Source organism: Brachypodium distachyon, chromosome 3, assembly GCF_000005505.3.
Source record: "Brachypodium distachyon strain Bd21 chromosome 3, Brachypodium_distachyon_v3.0, whole genome shotgun sequence".
NCBI classification, from domain to species: Eukaryota; Viridiplantae; Streptophyta; class Magnoliopsida; order Poales; family Poaceae; genus Brachypodium; species Brachypodium distachyon.
Window position 1 is genome coordinate 32,981,674 of NC_016133.3, and position 15,737 is coordinate 32,997,410.

The 15,737-nt window shown below is 42.7% G+C and overlaps 1 protein-coding gene and 1 pseudogene across 1 annotated transcript; both read left to right on the forward strand.

Annotated features, from left to right (window-relative positions):
- The first annotated feature begins 578 nt into the window (after positions 1-578).
- On the forward strand, positions 579-7,638 carry LOC100832982 (protein HLB1). Its single transcript, XM_003574154.4, has 14 exons — positions 579-1,045; positions 2,581-2,703; positions 2,811-2,880; positions 3,003-3,113; positions 3,372-3,455; positions 4,756-4,806; positions 5,578-5,607; positions 5,717-5,779; positions 5,884-5,949; positions 6,107-6,223; positions 6,324-6,359; positions 6,687-6,806; positions 6,935-7,084; positions 7,257-7,638. The coding sequence occupies exons 1-14, from the start codon at positions 720-722 to the stop codon at positions 7,365-7,367; spliced, it is 1,458 nt and encodes a 485-aa protein (XP_003574202.1). The 5' UTR covers positions 579-719; the 3' UTR covers positions 7,368-7,638.
- Positions 7,639-12,034: 4,396 nt separating this feature from the next.
- Positions 12,035-15,737, forward strand: LOC100841344 (annotated as a pseudogene).

Here is a 15,737-nt window from a genome sequence, read left to right on the forward strand (position 1 = left end):
GCTGTCAATGCAACGACAGTCAAAAATTGGTGGTTTAAATTGACAAGAGGCTCTTGAAATAATGGTAGCATCAAGGAGGATATAACAGTGGCCACCTACGTTTTCTGGAATATTTGGAAGGAAAGAAATAGAAGAACTTTTGAGGGAAAGGGAAGAGTTCCAAGCTTCCTGGAAGGGCAAATCAAAGATGACATCGATGAGTTTGAGAGAGCTTTTGAGAGATAGTTTTAGTTCTTGTACAGGCGAGCAACGTTGTTGTACCGTTTTTTTTTCTTTTGCTATAACTTAACTGTTTTGGTTTGCTCTTCTTAATGCAAACGCAGAACACCTGCCAGTTCAGTTTTTAAAAAAATCTCACCTTTGATTTACGTCGTCTGTTTTCCTGCAGCAACTCACACCACACACGCCTAACTAGACGCAGTGAGGGTGGAGCCCGTGTAATAGTAGAATATTTTGCGGAGCTGCCCGGTGACAAACGGAGTCCTGGGATCGAACTCGCGTTCGGTGGTGCACCAGCGAACAAACCGTCCTTTTCTTTTAAGGTGCGAACAAACCGTCCGAGCTCGCCGTTTCCTCGTGTTAGACTGAATCGTTGACACGTCAGCGCACGCCTCCGTGCCATTCGCGGCCCTGTGGCGCGAGATCACGAGACAAGACGAGACTGACCAGCAACCCTCGCACCGCGCCCCCGCTCCCAGACCTCGATAGGCCCCCGTACCATGGAGCAGCCCGGACCAACGGATGGCGGCGAGGACGTCCCCAACGGCGCAGGGGGGAGGGCACCGCCGGCACCGGTAGAGGTGGTGGTGGAGGAGGAGGCAGGGGAGGATGAGGAGGAGCCGCCGCGACCAGCGACGGCGAAGCAGGAGGAAGCGAAGGCCGGGCTCGGCGCCGAGGGGTCCCGCCCGTTCACCATGCGGGAGCTCCTCGGCGAGATCAAGGAGGACAACGAGGCGGCGGACGGGAGCGGAGGCGGAGCCTTGGGATCGGCGTTACCGGAGGGGAACGGGACCGGATCCGCCGATGTTGAAGGATCCTCGTCCAGGTTCGTGGAGACGCAGGTCCTTTGTGCCGTGCCGTTTAGACCTTCGCTCTATTTACTACTGCATATTGTTCCGTTATCAAAATTTAGTACTCCGTAGTCCGTACTGCATATCGGCGCGGAATGGTTAGACTGTGCCAAACCATTTGGATAATTGAATCCCTTTCTTATTGATTTCGTAGCTTCACACTGAGACCCATTCTGTGGGAACTGTGCATTTGTGCTGATGCTTTGTTTTGGTACTACATATTATATTTGGGTTTATCTCGCTAACATGAATTGGACTGCTCGTCATTATGAAGTTGTTGATGCCCCCTGTTAGCACGCTGCTTTCTTCCGAGTGTAATAGTTTTTGGAGATATCAGTGGTCTTACTTCAGCAAAGCAAAATCAGTGTGCCTGCACGATTCGAGCAGCCCCCTCTGTGTCCTGATTGGAGGGTTTGTTGTTTGGTCACGTAGACCGCTTTTCATGCCAGCACGTTACTTAGGAATTTTACTGCGTGTTTTTCCTGACGTTATACCGAGCAATCACTCTTATTTGAGTAGTATTGCCTCTTCTTAGTTCGTACTACTTCTGTTTGATGTGGAAGATGATAGATCTCGATGCAAGTAAGATAATGGCCACATTGTGGAAACTGAACTAATAGACATATCATAACAAGACCTCTTGCACCTTTTTCTCTATAGACTAATAATCATGCTGAAATTGTAGCTCATATATTGGTGCAATATCAGGGATAAACTTGTTTTTCGTGTGCTTGTCAGATGAGGAAAGAACAATGCAGGATGAATCTGTCCGAGTTTAGCTCCTTACAACTAAATCTTGTCTGTCACTTTTCCCATATGCTCAGTGACGACTCGAAGCTTATGATTGCCTCGCTTAGTATTAGTGATGAGCTGTTCTAGGGTCACTACGTGAGTCTTATCATGGTGGTGGCCAGTAGGCATGCAATTTTCACTGCAATTCTTCATCATAGATGATAGATGTGGATTTTCTGGTGTCTTGTATACAATGAACTGTGCAAGTCTATCCCATTTTCCATACATATTTGAAACAAGTATCTGACTTTTAGGCATTGCCATGTCGTATTGCAGAACCTGACCAAATTGCAAGTTTGGAACTCAATTGCCTAATCATTCAAGGCATTTTGCAAGAGTGATGCAATTATGGGTCCTTGGCATCTGAAAACACTCATGTGCATTATGATAGAAGCCTATTTAGAAAATATTCATTGTATACATAAGCCAATCTCTTTCAGTAAATGGGCCAATGGGCACAGCTTTCAATTAATGCATTTTGTATGCTTAAGCACTAGCATTATACGGTGTATCATGAATTGATCTACTGCCACGAATGAACTAGTTGACAGTTTATTGATTTATTCCTTTTTTCTTGACGAAAAAGACAGGAGCTCTGTCATTGATTTATTCCTTTGACTAGCCAAAAATTTCTGCTACTGGAAAACCAATTATCAATTCATTGCCAATGAATGCCCTTAATGGTAAGAGTTCTATTAATTTAGTCAATCATTTTCAGCCAGGAAAGTACGCAGCAGTTTCAATCCCATCACGATGTAGCCATGGACTTGATAAATAGTGTCACTGGAGTTGACGAGGAAGGCCGTTCTCGCCAAAGGATTCTTTCTTTTGCTGGAAAAAGGTTTGCTTACCTTGCCTGATTAACCTTTCCAACTCCCAGTTTCATTGAACTTCATCTCTATTTAGTTGTTGCTGATATTGAGTCTTAATTAAGGATCTGTTATGCAGATATGTAAATGCAATTGAAAGAAATCCTGATGACCCTGATGCATATTATAATTGGGCCCTGGTCCTTCAGGTAAATATGTATCCCTTAAACAATATTTATATGATATACCAGCTATTGCATTGTTAACACTTACTGTGGCCAGTGTAGACTTGTAATTTTATATAACCATTCTTTTCAAATTATTATTTCAGGAGAGTGCAGATAATGCAGATCCCTCTTCTGGTTCCTCAAAAGATGCTTTGCTTGAGGAGGCTTGCAAAAAATATGCTGAAGCTACCCTACTTTGCCCAACTCTTTATGATGTAAGTTTATCATTTGTTACATTAGGTTGGAACTGAATTGATAGATTTTTCCAGTTCTCTGGGTTTATATTATCTAAAATAGTATGGCACACACATTATTTAGTCTGTGAAAAGCTTTTAGAGCATCCTCCAGAGTGTGATCTCATGGTTCTGCTAGATAATGGCCAACTGTAGGCCACTTAAGTTCTTATTTTATCAGGCATGTCCACATTTTGACTATTGATGCTCCTCTGTGACATCTATTTTTAATTTTATTAGGCATATTATAACTGGGCAATTGCTATTGCTGATCGTGCTAAAATGCGAGGTCGTACCAAAGAAGCCGAAGATCTCTGGAAGCAGGTTAGCTCACATGTCTGACATATTGACATGTTTTGTTTGTTGTAAGCACTAAAGTTTTCTTATGCTACCGTGTCCAGATACAATATGTGTGATTGATATTACTTGGTCTGTAGTGGCTGTGATGCAAAAGTTTTAGTGTTTACATTGTTCAGATGATCAAACTTTGTGCAATTTTTCGTTAAGTTGTAGCCACATTTAAGCTGCTACTCCCTCCGTTCCCAACTAATTGGCGCCGGCCATTTTGCAAAAAGAAACCTATTAATTTACGAAATCAAGCTGCAGTATATATCTTCAATTGAACGTGGACTGCACGTTTATTTTGAAAAACTAGGTTTTTTTGCAAAAGTTCTGGTAGAACGTGGACTGCAGGTTGGTTTCGGGAAATAGCAAGGGTTTTTTGGCGAAATTTCCGGCGCCAATTAATTAGCAACAGAGGGAGTAATTTTTTGTTGTGCATACTAAGGTGCTACCGTGTCCCAAATAATATATGCTAACTTGGATGCCTACTCCTCCGTACTAAAAAACGAAAATTGCACCGACTGGATGGCAAGCACCAAGCAGCATGAAACATCATAATTTCCCATTTCCCTGATAGCTGATAAACTTAATGTTATATGCCACACATGACAGGCTGCATTTATGCAGTGAGCTAACGGCACTTGAGACTTAATTGTTTTAGAATTTTCTGTTTTTACCATGGCCTTGTGGAAAATAGCGAAAATCATCATCTATTTGGAGGAAAAATCAATCCTAGGGGATTGGAAATCTCCGTCTCCCTTTTCCCCTCAAAAAGTTCATTTTTAGTTCTTTTTTCAATAAAAGGTTTGGCAGTCCTGCTTTAAGCAAGACATCTGCTGGGGTTACCGGCTACAACAATTCGATACAAAGGGACAAATCCAGATATGAAACAGCCACATAGCATCAGAAAAGAAAGCACCATTGTGCACATCCGGCAAAACCTACTTAGCCTATCTCCTGCCCCTCCTAATCTTCCTGTAACATCCACACAATCATCTGAAGTTTATCCATCAATTTCATCACCTCTCCACTTTTCTTGCCAGGACCAACCCCTTCCACTGTGTCAGAAGCAAAATTGATTTATACAGGACATGCAAAGGTGATACAATTTCATTTCGAGTGGTCCTAATAGACCAAAAAACAGCAGTAAACACCGTCCACATGTATGCCGCACTTATAAGATCATCCAAATGTGCTGCCATACTGTTTAGAACTTTCAAGCTTCTAGATGAAGATTATAACATGCATTATATATTTTTTGTAACTTTGTTTTCTTTTGCAGGCAATACTGAATTATGAGAAGGCTGTCCAACTAAATTGGAATAGCCCACAGGTCAGTGTTGAATTCCTTCATTTTATCTTATGTTCTTAACGGCATCTTCTAAGATGAAATAAAGGATCCTATTTGATTTAAGTTGAGAGAAATACGCACATTTAGTGCGATGCAAAATGCTATTAAGTATCATAAAGGTTCAATATTGATTAACTTTGTGCACATGTTTCAACTTGTAAAAATATGATCATATGTGTTTCAAGCAACTTTCCGTAGAGGTAACCCTACTATTTTTGCATTTTAGACAGTTCATTTTGAATGGTGTAATTTGTCCAACTAAGATAAAAGCATCATCATTTCGTCAAACATTCACACTTACCTCAAGTGCCCAAGTCTTGGAGATTCGATTCATGTTAAAAATGTGTGGTCAAATGACGTCGTTAATTTTTTGTAGTTCCTGTCACCTTTTGTTACCCCTGAAGCTCTGCAAGTCAATCTTATTACCTTGTATTTATTTGTTCTCATTCTGTATTTTGGGTGCAAACTGCAAAGCTATGGGACAAAGTATTGTCAATCACCACCGATTTACAATTTCTTAAGTTAGATTATTTGTACTCCCTCCGTCCAACAAAGGATGTCTCAACTTTGATCAAATTTGAATGCATCTATACACTAAGTCATGTCTAGATACATCCAAATTTTGACAAACTTGAGACATCTTTTGTTGGACGGAGGGAGTAAAAAAGTTGCCCTATTTTCAGCTCTGTCTTAATAGCAAATGTTAGTGCTGCAGTGCTGCTGCTACCATCTTATTTGTTTCATTGATTGCAGGCTCTGAATAACTGGGGTCTCGGACTACAGGTATATTATCTTGCGACGTTGTTATCTTAGCCGGCCTGCCTCTTTGTTCTTGAGCTATACATGCTATATTATCCTTCATTATTAAGAGGTATACAAATTTGCAATGCAGGAACTGAGTGCCATTGTCCCTGCTAGGGAGAAACAGACCATAATAAAGACAGCTATAAGTAAGGTACATAAACTTTAAGTACTTTGTCTGGGAATTATTTATGATGATTTGCTCGCTAAAGTATGCCTCTGACAAACTACTGATACCCACCTCTGCTGCCATGGAAGTTTCGTGTTGCGATCCAATTGCAGTTTGATTTCCATCGGGCAATATACAACCTTGGAACTGTCTTGGTATGCTTCCTACCTTCTAGAGCTTAAAAATGGGATACCATTTTGGGCATGTAAATATCCTTTTGGTGTAGTTGACATGAGTGCTTCAATTTGTACAAGTCAGTTGGATATGTTTAACGATAGTAACAAGAATCTGGATTCTTTTTGCTTCTTACAGTATGGTTTAGCTGAGGATACCATGAGATCTGGGAGGCCAGATGCATCCCCTAACGAGCTTTACAGCCAGTCTGCTATCTATGTTGCAGCTGCTCATTCATTGAAACCAAATTACTCGGTACAAATTTCTTTTAGTTTTTTGTGGTAAATGCAAGCTGTTTACTCTTTTGTTTGTTAAAACTTGAGAAGCAACCATTTGTTCTTTTCGTCTAATGCAGGTCTATCGCAGTGCTTTGCGATTAGTCCGCTCAATGGTGAGACTCAGTTATTCTATGTCTTGATACTCTTTTTTTCTGCGAGGAATACTCTTTTTTATTTGTCCATTATTACCCAATAATAGCTTGAAGTTGATTTGGTTGCACTGTGGGTTTTTTTAGCTCGGTTCTCTCATTTGTTATTGAACTGCTTTTGCGAAGTTCTATTCATGAGGTAAAAGCTAGCTGGCAGCCTAGGGGACAAGGGCTTTGAACCTGGAATTTGTTTACTTAAGTATTTCTTTGGTGGGTCTTCAGTTTTCGACACATTTGTAGATTTAGTCCTTGATCATGGAAGATTAACTATTGTCAAATTAAACAATGCAGCTACCTTTGCCATACCTCAAGGTGGGATATTTGACAGCTCCTGCAGTGGACAATGCCATTGCACCACACAAAAATTGGGAGAGGTCACAATTTGTTTTGAACCATGAGGGCCTCCTGCAGGTTCATCCCTTGTTTTTTGTACACTTATTGCAGATGATAATCTTTTGTGGTTTGGAGTTACTGATATCTGTTTCAGCTCTTTCTGTTTCCTTGCTGTTTGAATCTGATGGGTTTCTTGTAAATTGTAGTCGGATGCCTCTGACCAGCCTCCATCACAATCTAGAAAGCCTTTTTGGATAGCTGTTGCGGATATTGTTTCCGTGTCGGCATCTGCTGATCTAACATTGCCACCTGGTGCCGGACTTTGTATAGATACGGTTCAAGGGCCTAGGTTCTTGGTATGTATTCCCTCCGTCCCATATTAAGTGATGAAATATTACATGTATCTAGACGTTTTTTACTTTCCGTCCCATATTAAGTACTTGCCAGTTTGCTTTGACCAGTTTATTCTACTAAAATGAATGGAGATAATTTATGTTCTCCAATATTTACAAATGGACCCTGTGACAGGTTGCTGATAGTTGGGATGCTCTTGACGGTTGGCTAGACGCCTTATGCCTGGTCTACACTATATTTGCAAGAGGAAAAAGCGACGTTCTTGCTGGTATTGTTACTGGCTAACTGCAAATGAACAAAGGCTCAGTAGCTTCGTTGTCAATTCATTTTCCCATGTTGATTTATCATATATATTGTGTCTATTTATCTGACGGTTTATGTAAAGTAGATAGATGTAGAGTATATGTTGATTTGTTTTTTCCCACCGATAAGAACATTGACATGTTAGTTGTGCTTTTATGGAAGAATAAGTTATATGGCAGGGTTTCTCTAATAACATACTCCTACTCTGTACTGTTAAGTTTGGATAATGGGACAAATGGTTCTCTTGTATTGACTTGAGGCCCAACAGGGGAAAAGACATAGACCTAACTAAACTAGTGTGGAATGCCACGCATACCCTCACGTGCACAACAATTTTGATACTACCCTCATACTTTCGGGTGCCTGCCTTTTACATATTCGGACAATTCTCATACATCTGGGTGATATCCGGGTGTCACCCTCGCACATTTAGATCAGGGTGAGAGCTGCTACAAGTTGTGGTTGCCGCTGCTGCTGCTGTATGTGCATGCGACGGCAGGTGGACTTCCCTACCGGCAGAGCTCCTCTGTCCTCTCTGAAGTCTCTGGCCCCAACATGGACCACCCCCACATCCACCAGGTATGCGAAATGTGGTTCAGAGATAAGAATGCGTGCGTGTAACTCATCGTACGCCTCGTTCCTCAATGAACCGAGCCACTTCGTATATGTATGTACAGAGATCGCAACGGCTACAGTTGGTTGCAACAAATGGATCCTCTGATCGTATGAACGGAACATTTTTCTTTAAGAATCAAATGTAATTTTATTCAAACTCGAAAAACATTATAAGTAATCATAGACATGAGAAATTACGAGCGGGATGATGAACGGAACTTTTTTTTAGGAGGATGATGAGCGGAACTAATTGACCTATGTTTAATTAAGCACTAGCTGAGTGCCCGTGCATTGCAACGGAGACACAAATATTCCAACGATTCACGCTACCTGAATATATTGAATCAGAGCCGCAATCTTAATTGTCGGATCATAGAAAACCTCGAAATGTAAAAACTTAGTTGTTCTCCAGTTTCTACCCCAAAACCTGAAAATAGGCTACAAGATCGAGTTGCCACTTTAACGAGGAAGCTACAAGCTACCAATAAATCTCTTATCTCCAGGTAGTGAGATTCCGTTTGTGTTACTCTTTGCACTTTACTTAATAAAGATTGGTAGGCAAACAAAGAGTACAGTTTGTTTGAGAAACAAAACAATACGTACATGCACAGAGCAACCATCACAAACAATTTTAGTCTATCGTGAATTGGTTTCTAGATATAACTTCTCTGTTATCTAAACATGTCAGCAAACATAAACACACATAAACAGCTGTGTCCCTGCCTCCAGGTGATTTGTGTTTTGAAAGAATAAGATTGTCTGGACAGCCATGTAATTGTACAGAAACTTGAACATACACAGATTGACAGATATGCAACTCCAGTGCATCCATTTCTCTGAACCAAAAAATATAAGCCTGTTGCCACACTACAGATATGTTCTACTGAAAAAGCATACAACCAGAGCATACACATATAGACATAGTTCATACATAGGATGGGGTACATAAATAAAAAGGAAAACAAATCTCATATGAGCATAAAGAAAAAAACCAATAACTTTTTTCACATTGCATAACAGATCTACGATGTGAGTACATCTTTGTGCGCAATGTTGTTGGTAACTATCCCAGATGAATAGAGATATCATCCTTTAAAGGTGTATAATGAGAAGAAAGTGTGCATGTGGTAGGCCCTTTTTCTGGAACTCAACATAGGCATGTGGGTCTACAACATCAAAAATGTGATCCTTGAACAATTGATTCTTTAGGTCTTCTAGCTTGGCTTGAAACACTCGTATAACGAGATCAGGTCAGCCTTGAGGGGTCTGACCGGGCTCAAACTCATTGGTTATTTCATCCCAATTCGGGTTGCAAGTCATACTTAGGAATATGTCTGGCCTACCATACTTCTGCACCAAGGCCATAGCGTCATAGTATCTCTTTTTCATGTTCCTTCCATCACCGTTAAATGTTGCCATCTATGTATGAAAAAGGTTAGTCTGGGTAATCGCCACGAGTTAGAAGTTTTTGAAGGTCTATGATTTAATCTGAGCATTCTATAAAGCAACGAGGTGAAACAAATAACACTCATGGGATATGATTTTCTATACTATCAAATGCGTTGGTCCAATTGATTCTTATTCCTGTATCTATGCATGCTGAGAAGGAAAATCTGACCATCTATAAATTGGAAAACTCTGCCTGAACTGAAAAGTACATGGGGTATGATTTTCTGTAGTGTCAAATATTTTCTGCAAGTGGCATCAAATGATTTTAGAATCAGAAGCAATATCTCTGCTTTTAGAATCACTCATCATTAGAAGATTCCTATTCCTGTATCTATGCATACTGAGAAAGAAAATCTGACCATCTATAAATTGAAAAACTCAGCCTGAACTGAAAAGTACTCTGTACATGGGGTATGATTTTCTGTAGTGTCAAATATTTTCTGTAGTGTCAAACATTTTCTGCAAGTGGCATCAAATGATTTTAGAATCATAAGCAATATCTCTGCTTTTAGAATCACTCATCATTAGACCACTTGCACACCTGACGCAATACATGTTAGGTGCAGAAGCATACCTTCAGGCAGCAACCAATGGCTTTGCCACCACCAGTTGGGAACAATTCAGCAAAACAAGACAGTGCTATTAATAACCATTTTGCTATATTCTGAAATAAGAGGTAAATAGTCATGTAGAGTCCACCAAATTAGTCAAGAGATTAGCTGGGTAAGGACAAAATGATAGAAAGGTTGCTCTTTCAATGTGAAAGCAAATTAGCATCCAAATTAAAAATTAATTGGTTTGCCTATGATTAATCAAACATACCTATGTTAAAACAGGGCACAACTCTATTATTTAGAGTCTAGACTTTAGAAGCACGGCATTATTACACAAATTCAAAAAATCAAGTAGGAGATCGAACTCCATTTCAGTTACACGTGAGCATCAACCAAGAAACGAAGCAAGAATAAACCTAAATCGAAGCTACGAACCAAACATTAGCCACTCACTCCAATAAACAACATGGCGATGAGAGCTACAGAAGGGGAAGTTTGGAACTCAAGAGGGAGGAGAAACTATAGAAATTTGAAAGGAAACATCAATGCCGGAAAAAGAGAGTAACAAAACTAACCTGTAGCTCACCGAACCCCTCTAACTTCGCTTGTTTTCCGAGTTCTGCAAATCGACAAGACAGAACAAATGAGAAGGAAGAATACAATTAGCAGGAACACGGAGGAGAAAATATAGAAATTTGCAATCACCATCAATGTCGGAAGCGTCGGAAGCGAGAGTAGAGCAGCGGAGAGGAGACTGAGTTGTAGAACTCGTACCTGGCCTTTCTGTAGCCGCGGAAGGAATTTAACCACCGAAAGTGGGGGGAAGTGGGCTGTTCCAGTCCACGGGGCTGACCATCGAGCTGACCGAGGTCATGCACACGCACGAACTTGCAACCGCCCGTTGCACGGTCGACGCAAGTTGCTGGAACAGCCCTCGTACAGGACCAGTGCCTCGACTGAATCGCCATCGCAATAGCTCTGCCGTGCCGAAGGAGAGGAAGCCATTGCTGGAGGAGAGACGCGCATCGTCAGAACCGCTCCTCCAGCTTCCTGCTTCATCTCCTCCACAACGGCAGCCGTGGCTGCTCCGATTCCACCGACGGGGCAGCGAACAGCAGCAGTTAGTGGCAGAGAGCTTCTTGCTTCATCTCCTCCACAACGGCAGCTATGGCTGCTCCGATTCCACCGACAGGGCGGCGAACAGCAGCAGTTAGTGGCAGAGAGGGGCGGAGGGGCTGTGGGAGGAGCAGCCTCCGCTGCTCCGATTCCACCGGCAGGGCAGCGGCTATGGGAGGAGGCGGCACTGGGGGCTGACGGGCGGACGACAGCGGAGGAGGAGGAAGGGCGTTGGATCCAGCGGAGCAGAGGCTGTGGGTGGAAGCGGCACAGGGAGGAGGCGGCCGGGCGGACGCCGGCGGTGGAGGAGGAAGGGAGAGTGGAGCAGAGGCTGTGGGAGGAAACGGCGCGGGGAGGAGGCGGCCAGGCGGACGCCAGCGGTGGAGGAGGAAGGGAGAGGGAGATGAGAGGAGGCAGGATGAAGGGGAGCGTGGATCGTTTTTTTCTCTCTTTTTTCGTTCGCTGTTCTGTGCGGGGGGAGGAACACTGATCGGCCGGCTCACAGCGAGTGAACGGTGAGCCATGGGGGCTTTTTTTTTAGAAACAAGGTGAGCCATGGGTAAACTGTGTGTCTATAGTAGTAGAGAATAGTAGATTTCCTGGCCCATTAAGCAGAAAAATAAAAAGACCCGTAAAGAAAAGAGCAAAGGGCAAAAGGCCTGCTCGGCTGCTTCGTTCATAGCAAGGCCTGATCTTTTGGTAAAAGAATCCCGTGAAACAATGAGGGCAAACACAGCCCAGTAGAAAAGAAGCCGTCGCTTCCTTGCGGGCCAAGAAGCCCGTGAAACATGCGCCAGTAAAAAAGATCTCCAAACTGCGCTTCCTTGAGTGCCAAGAAGCCGTCGCTGCCGAACCGGCGAAGGGAACGCGTCCCGTCGCTCCCACCCGACAACGTATAGATTCCAGCTGCGCCCACAGTCGGAGTCGGAGTCGGAGTCGTCGAGCCAACATCTCAAAGGGAAAAAAAAAAGAAGCAGTCCCCGAGACAAGCAGAAAAGAACAAGGACACACAAAACCCTGCTCTCCTCCGATCTCTTGGAGTCGAGCACAGCACTCGCGACTGCTACGGTTGCATCCGATCGGCCGTCGATGGCAACAGCGCCGGAGAAGCAGGGGGCGGCTGCGGTGCTGCCGGTGTCGGGGCGGCGGAACGTGCTGGTGACGAGCGCACTGCCGTACGTCAACAACGTGCCGCACCTCGGCAACCTCGTCGGCTGCGTACTCAGCGCTGACGTCTTTGCGCGCTACTGCCGCCTGCTGGGTCACAACGTGCTCTATGTCTGCGGCACCGACGAGTACGGCACCGCCACCGAGACCAAGGCCCTGGAGGAGGGCTGCTCACCCTCGGAGATCTGCGACAAGTGAGCTATTTTTTTTTTCTTCCTGCAATTTGAGGTTGGAATTTTCGTTCAATCCCATTGGGGGCTCCGGAGTACTGGCTTCCACCAGATTGCCTTCTGAGAATAAAAGAGGGAGATAATCAACATCGGTGTTCACAGTTTCTGACAATTCATGCCCATGATTATATACTCCTATATAGGTATCATGCAATCCACAAGGAGGTGTATGAGTGGTTCGACATCAGCTTCGACCACTTTGGCCGGACGTCCTCCCCGCAGCAGACAGAGATCTGCCAAGCGATTTTCCACAAATTGTGGACAACAATTGGCTCTCAGAGAACACGATGCAGCAGGTTGGTTAACTTGGTTTCAGTACGCAGGGCAAGTCAGCAATTTCCATTTCCCCGCAAAAAAAAAAAGTCAGCAATTTCCTTGCCACTTCTCTGTTTTCACCAGTTCAATTCATGTGTTGCTTTTCCTGCTGCAGCTGTACTGCGAATCATGCCAAAGGTTCTTGGCAGATAGGTTTGTGGTGGGCTCTTGTCCCACCGAGGGATGCTACAACGACTTTGCAAGGGGTGATCAGTGCGAAAAATGCGGCAAATTGCTCAACTCAACTGATTTGGTTGATCCGAAGTGCAAGGCAAGAGCTTCTTCAGTTCTGTTTTGCTGTTTCTCACATACCACACCTTTCATTTACCATGCTCTGGACTCTGAATTTCGACTACTCTTCAGGTTTGTGGGGTTACACCGTGCGTCCGTGATACCGATCACTTGTTCTTAGAGCTCCCCCAGTTAAGGGAGAAACTAGAGAAGTACATTGATGAGACCTCAGTAGCTGGATCATGGAGCCAGAATGCAATTCATATCACAGACTCTTGGTTGAAGGAAGGGTTGAAGCCTCGCTGTATTACCAGGGATCTGAAATGGGGCGTCCCTGTCCCACATGAGAAGTACAAAGATAAGGTCTGCCATTTGAGCACGAAGAGACTCGTTGGGAAAATGTGTGTTTCCATGTTTGCACTCATCGTTGTCATCGTGATGAATGGTTTCAGGTGTTCTATGTCTGGTTTGATGCGCCGATTGGGTATATCTCCATCACAGCATGCTACACGCCCGAGTGGGAGAAATGGTGGAAGAACCCAGAGAATGTTGAATTATATCAGTTCATGGGCAAAGATAACGTCCCATTTCATACCGTAAGATTCCTTTGCCAACCTGGAGCTTCCTATAAACAATATTCTATCTACAATGCTGCTTGACATAGTTGAATATATTCTATACGAGCAACTGCATAAAGACTTTGCACCTGCAACTGCAATTCATGCCCTTTCTTTTCAAGGAAATTTTATTTGCATATAACAACTTTGCAGGTCATGTTTCCCTCTGCGCTACTTGGAACTGGTGAAAATTGGACTCTCATGAAGACTATTAGTGTGACTGAATATCTCAAATATGAATCAGGTATTAGTAACACATAGGTTTTGTGCTTTTCCATTTCACGGCATTATTTTTGTTCCAACTTTTAATGCGTTGCTTGCTAAGGGATGCATGGAAGAGGCATCACTTTTAGAACTTCTAAAAGATTTAGTTCTAAGGATATATTGGACATGATTTTCTTGTCAACCTTGATTTTATGAACAGGAAAATTCTCAAAAACTAGAGGCATTGGAGTCTTTGGCAATGATGCAAAAGCAACAAATATTCCAGCTGACGTGTGGCGATACTACTTGCTCAGTAACCGTCCTGAGGTTAGTTTTCATATCAATCAAAAACTATAATTAAATCTCTATGCTGGTATACAAGTACAGTAAGATGTTTGTTTTGAACTATTTTCTGTAATTTTCAGGCATCAGATGCAGTGTTCACTTGGACAGATTTGCAGGCTAAGTTCAACAATGAGCTGATAAATAATTTGGGCAACTTCGTCAATCGAGTTCTAAGCTTTATTGCGAAACCAGAGGGTTGGTACAAGAGGAATCTCCTTACCATTTTAAACATCGTATCACTTTAGTATTTGTATTTATTTCAGAGCATTGGTGCAGGAGCTGGATATAGTTCCATCATACCTGATGCACCTAATGCGGATTCGCATCCATTGAGTCAGTCATTAGCGGAAACTGTTGGTAAATTGGTTGAGCAGTATATTGATGCAATGGACAAGGTAATGCACTGAGTTTTGAACTGTGTGTACTCTGAATTGTACTATTCAATAAATCTGAACATGAACTGCTGGAGATCTGAAATTCTGAAACATTTAAGTGACATCAAACGTTCCCGTCAACAGGTCAAACTAAAACAAGGGCTGAAGATTGCAATGGCCATTTCTAGTGAGGGAAATGCATACCTTCAAGTAAGTTTTAATTTTCGTTTCTATTCTGCCTCGTTTACCTTACATGGGGATTGCCTCTAATTTTCCATCAGGAATCTGGATACACAGGAGAGTCAGTTTTGGAAGCTTTACAAACAAGATGCGGCTAGTTGCGCAATTGTGATGAAGACTTCCGCTGCACTTGTCTACCTTCTTGCTTGTTTGCTAGAGCCTTTCATGCTGTCCTTCTCAAAAGATGTTTGTCATCAACTTTTGAATTACTTGCATCCAGGCAATGTTCTCTGTAGATCTAAAATTCTTGTTCTCTCATTTAGGTCTTGCAACAGCTGAATCTGTGTACGAAAGCGCAAATTTCATTCTGTGATGAAAAACGAGAGATTGCCAAGGCAAACAGGACTTGGGATCTCGTACCAGCAAACCACAAGATTGGGAAACCTGTGCCTTTGTTCAAAGCATTGGTACACACATCCCCGATTTTACATTCTAGCTTCGTTTTCACTTCTACCCCTTGTTATATCGCTGCCTTCATTTCCTTGACATCGTACACCATATGCAGGATAATGATGCAGTCGCCAGGTTCAGGGAAGTATTTGCAGGCAGTCAAGCTGAAAGAAACGCGAGGGTTAGTTAAAGAAGCCAAGGAAGTTGCTATCCGGTTGGAATCTACTAAATCCACTCACTGATATTATATATATACTTTTTATGTTGATCACAGTACATAACCGAAGGATGTTGACTTGCTGTAACGTACGATATAGAAGGATGAATCACAATTAGAAGGATTTTGACCCTTTTTTCTTTTCTTTTCGTTGTATAGCATGCTGCAATAATATACGGCCAGTATGCATCGACCGATGCAGAAGAAAAAACATATTCAGGAACTGTAAATAAATTGAACTGCATGGTACTTGGAGTGGAGACTCCAAATAATTTTTAGTTTTAAGTA

Bases quoted from the DNA above. Each gene is read 5' to 3' on its own strand.
- LOC100832982 (XM_003574154.4), top strand. From the start codon at position 720: ATGGAGCAGCCCGGACCAACGGATGGCGGCGAGGACGTCCCCAACGGC. The intron at 1,046-2,580 runs GTTCGTGGAGAC...AATCATTTTCAG, and splicing joins GTTGAAGGATCCTCGTCCAG to CCAGGAAAGTACGCAGCAGT. The intron at 3,456-4,755 runs GTTAGCTCACAT...TTTCTTTTGCAG, and splicing joins CCGAAGATCTCTGGAAGCAG to GCAATACTGAATTATGAGAA.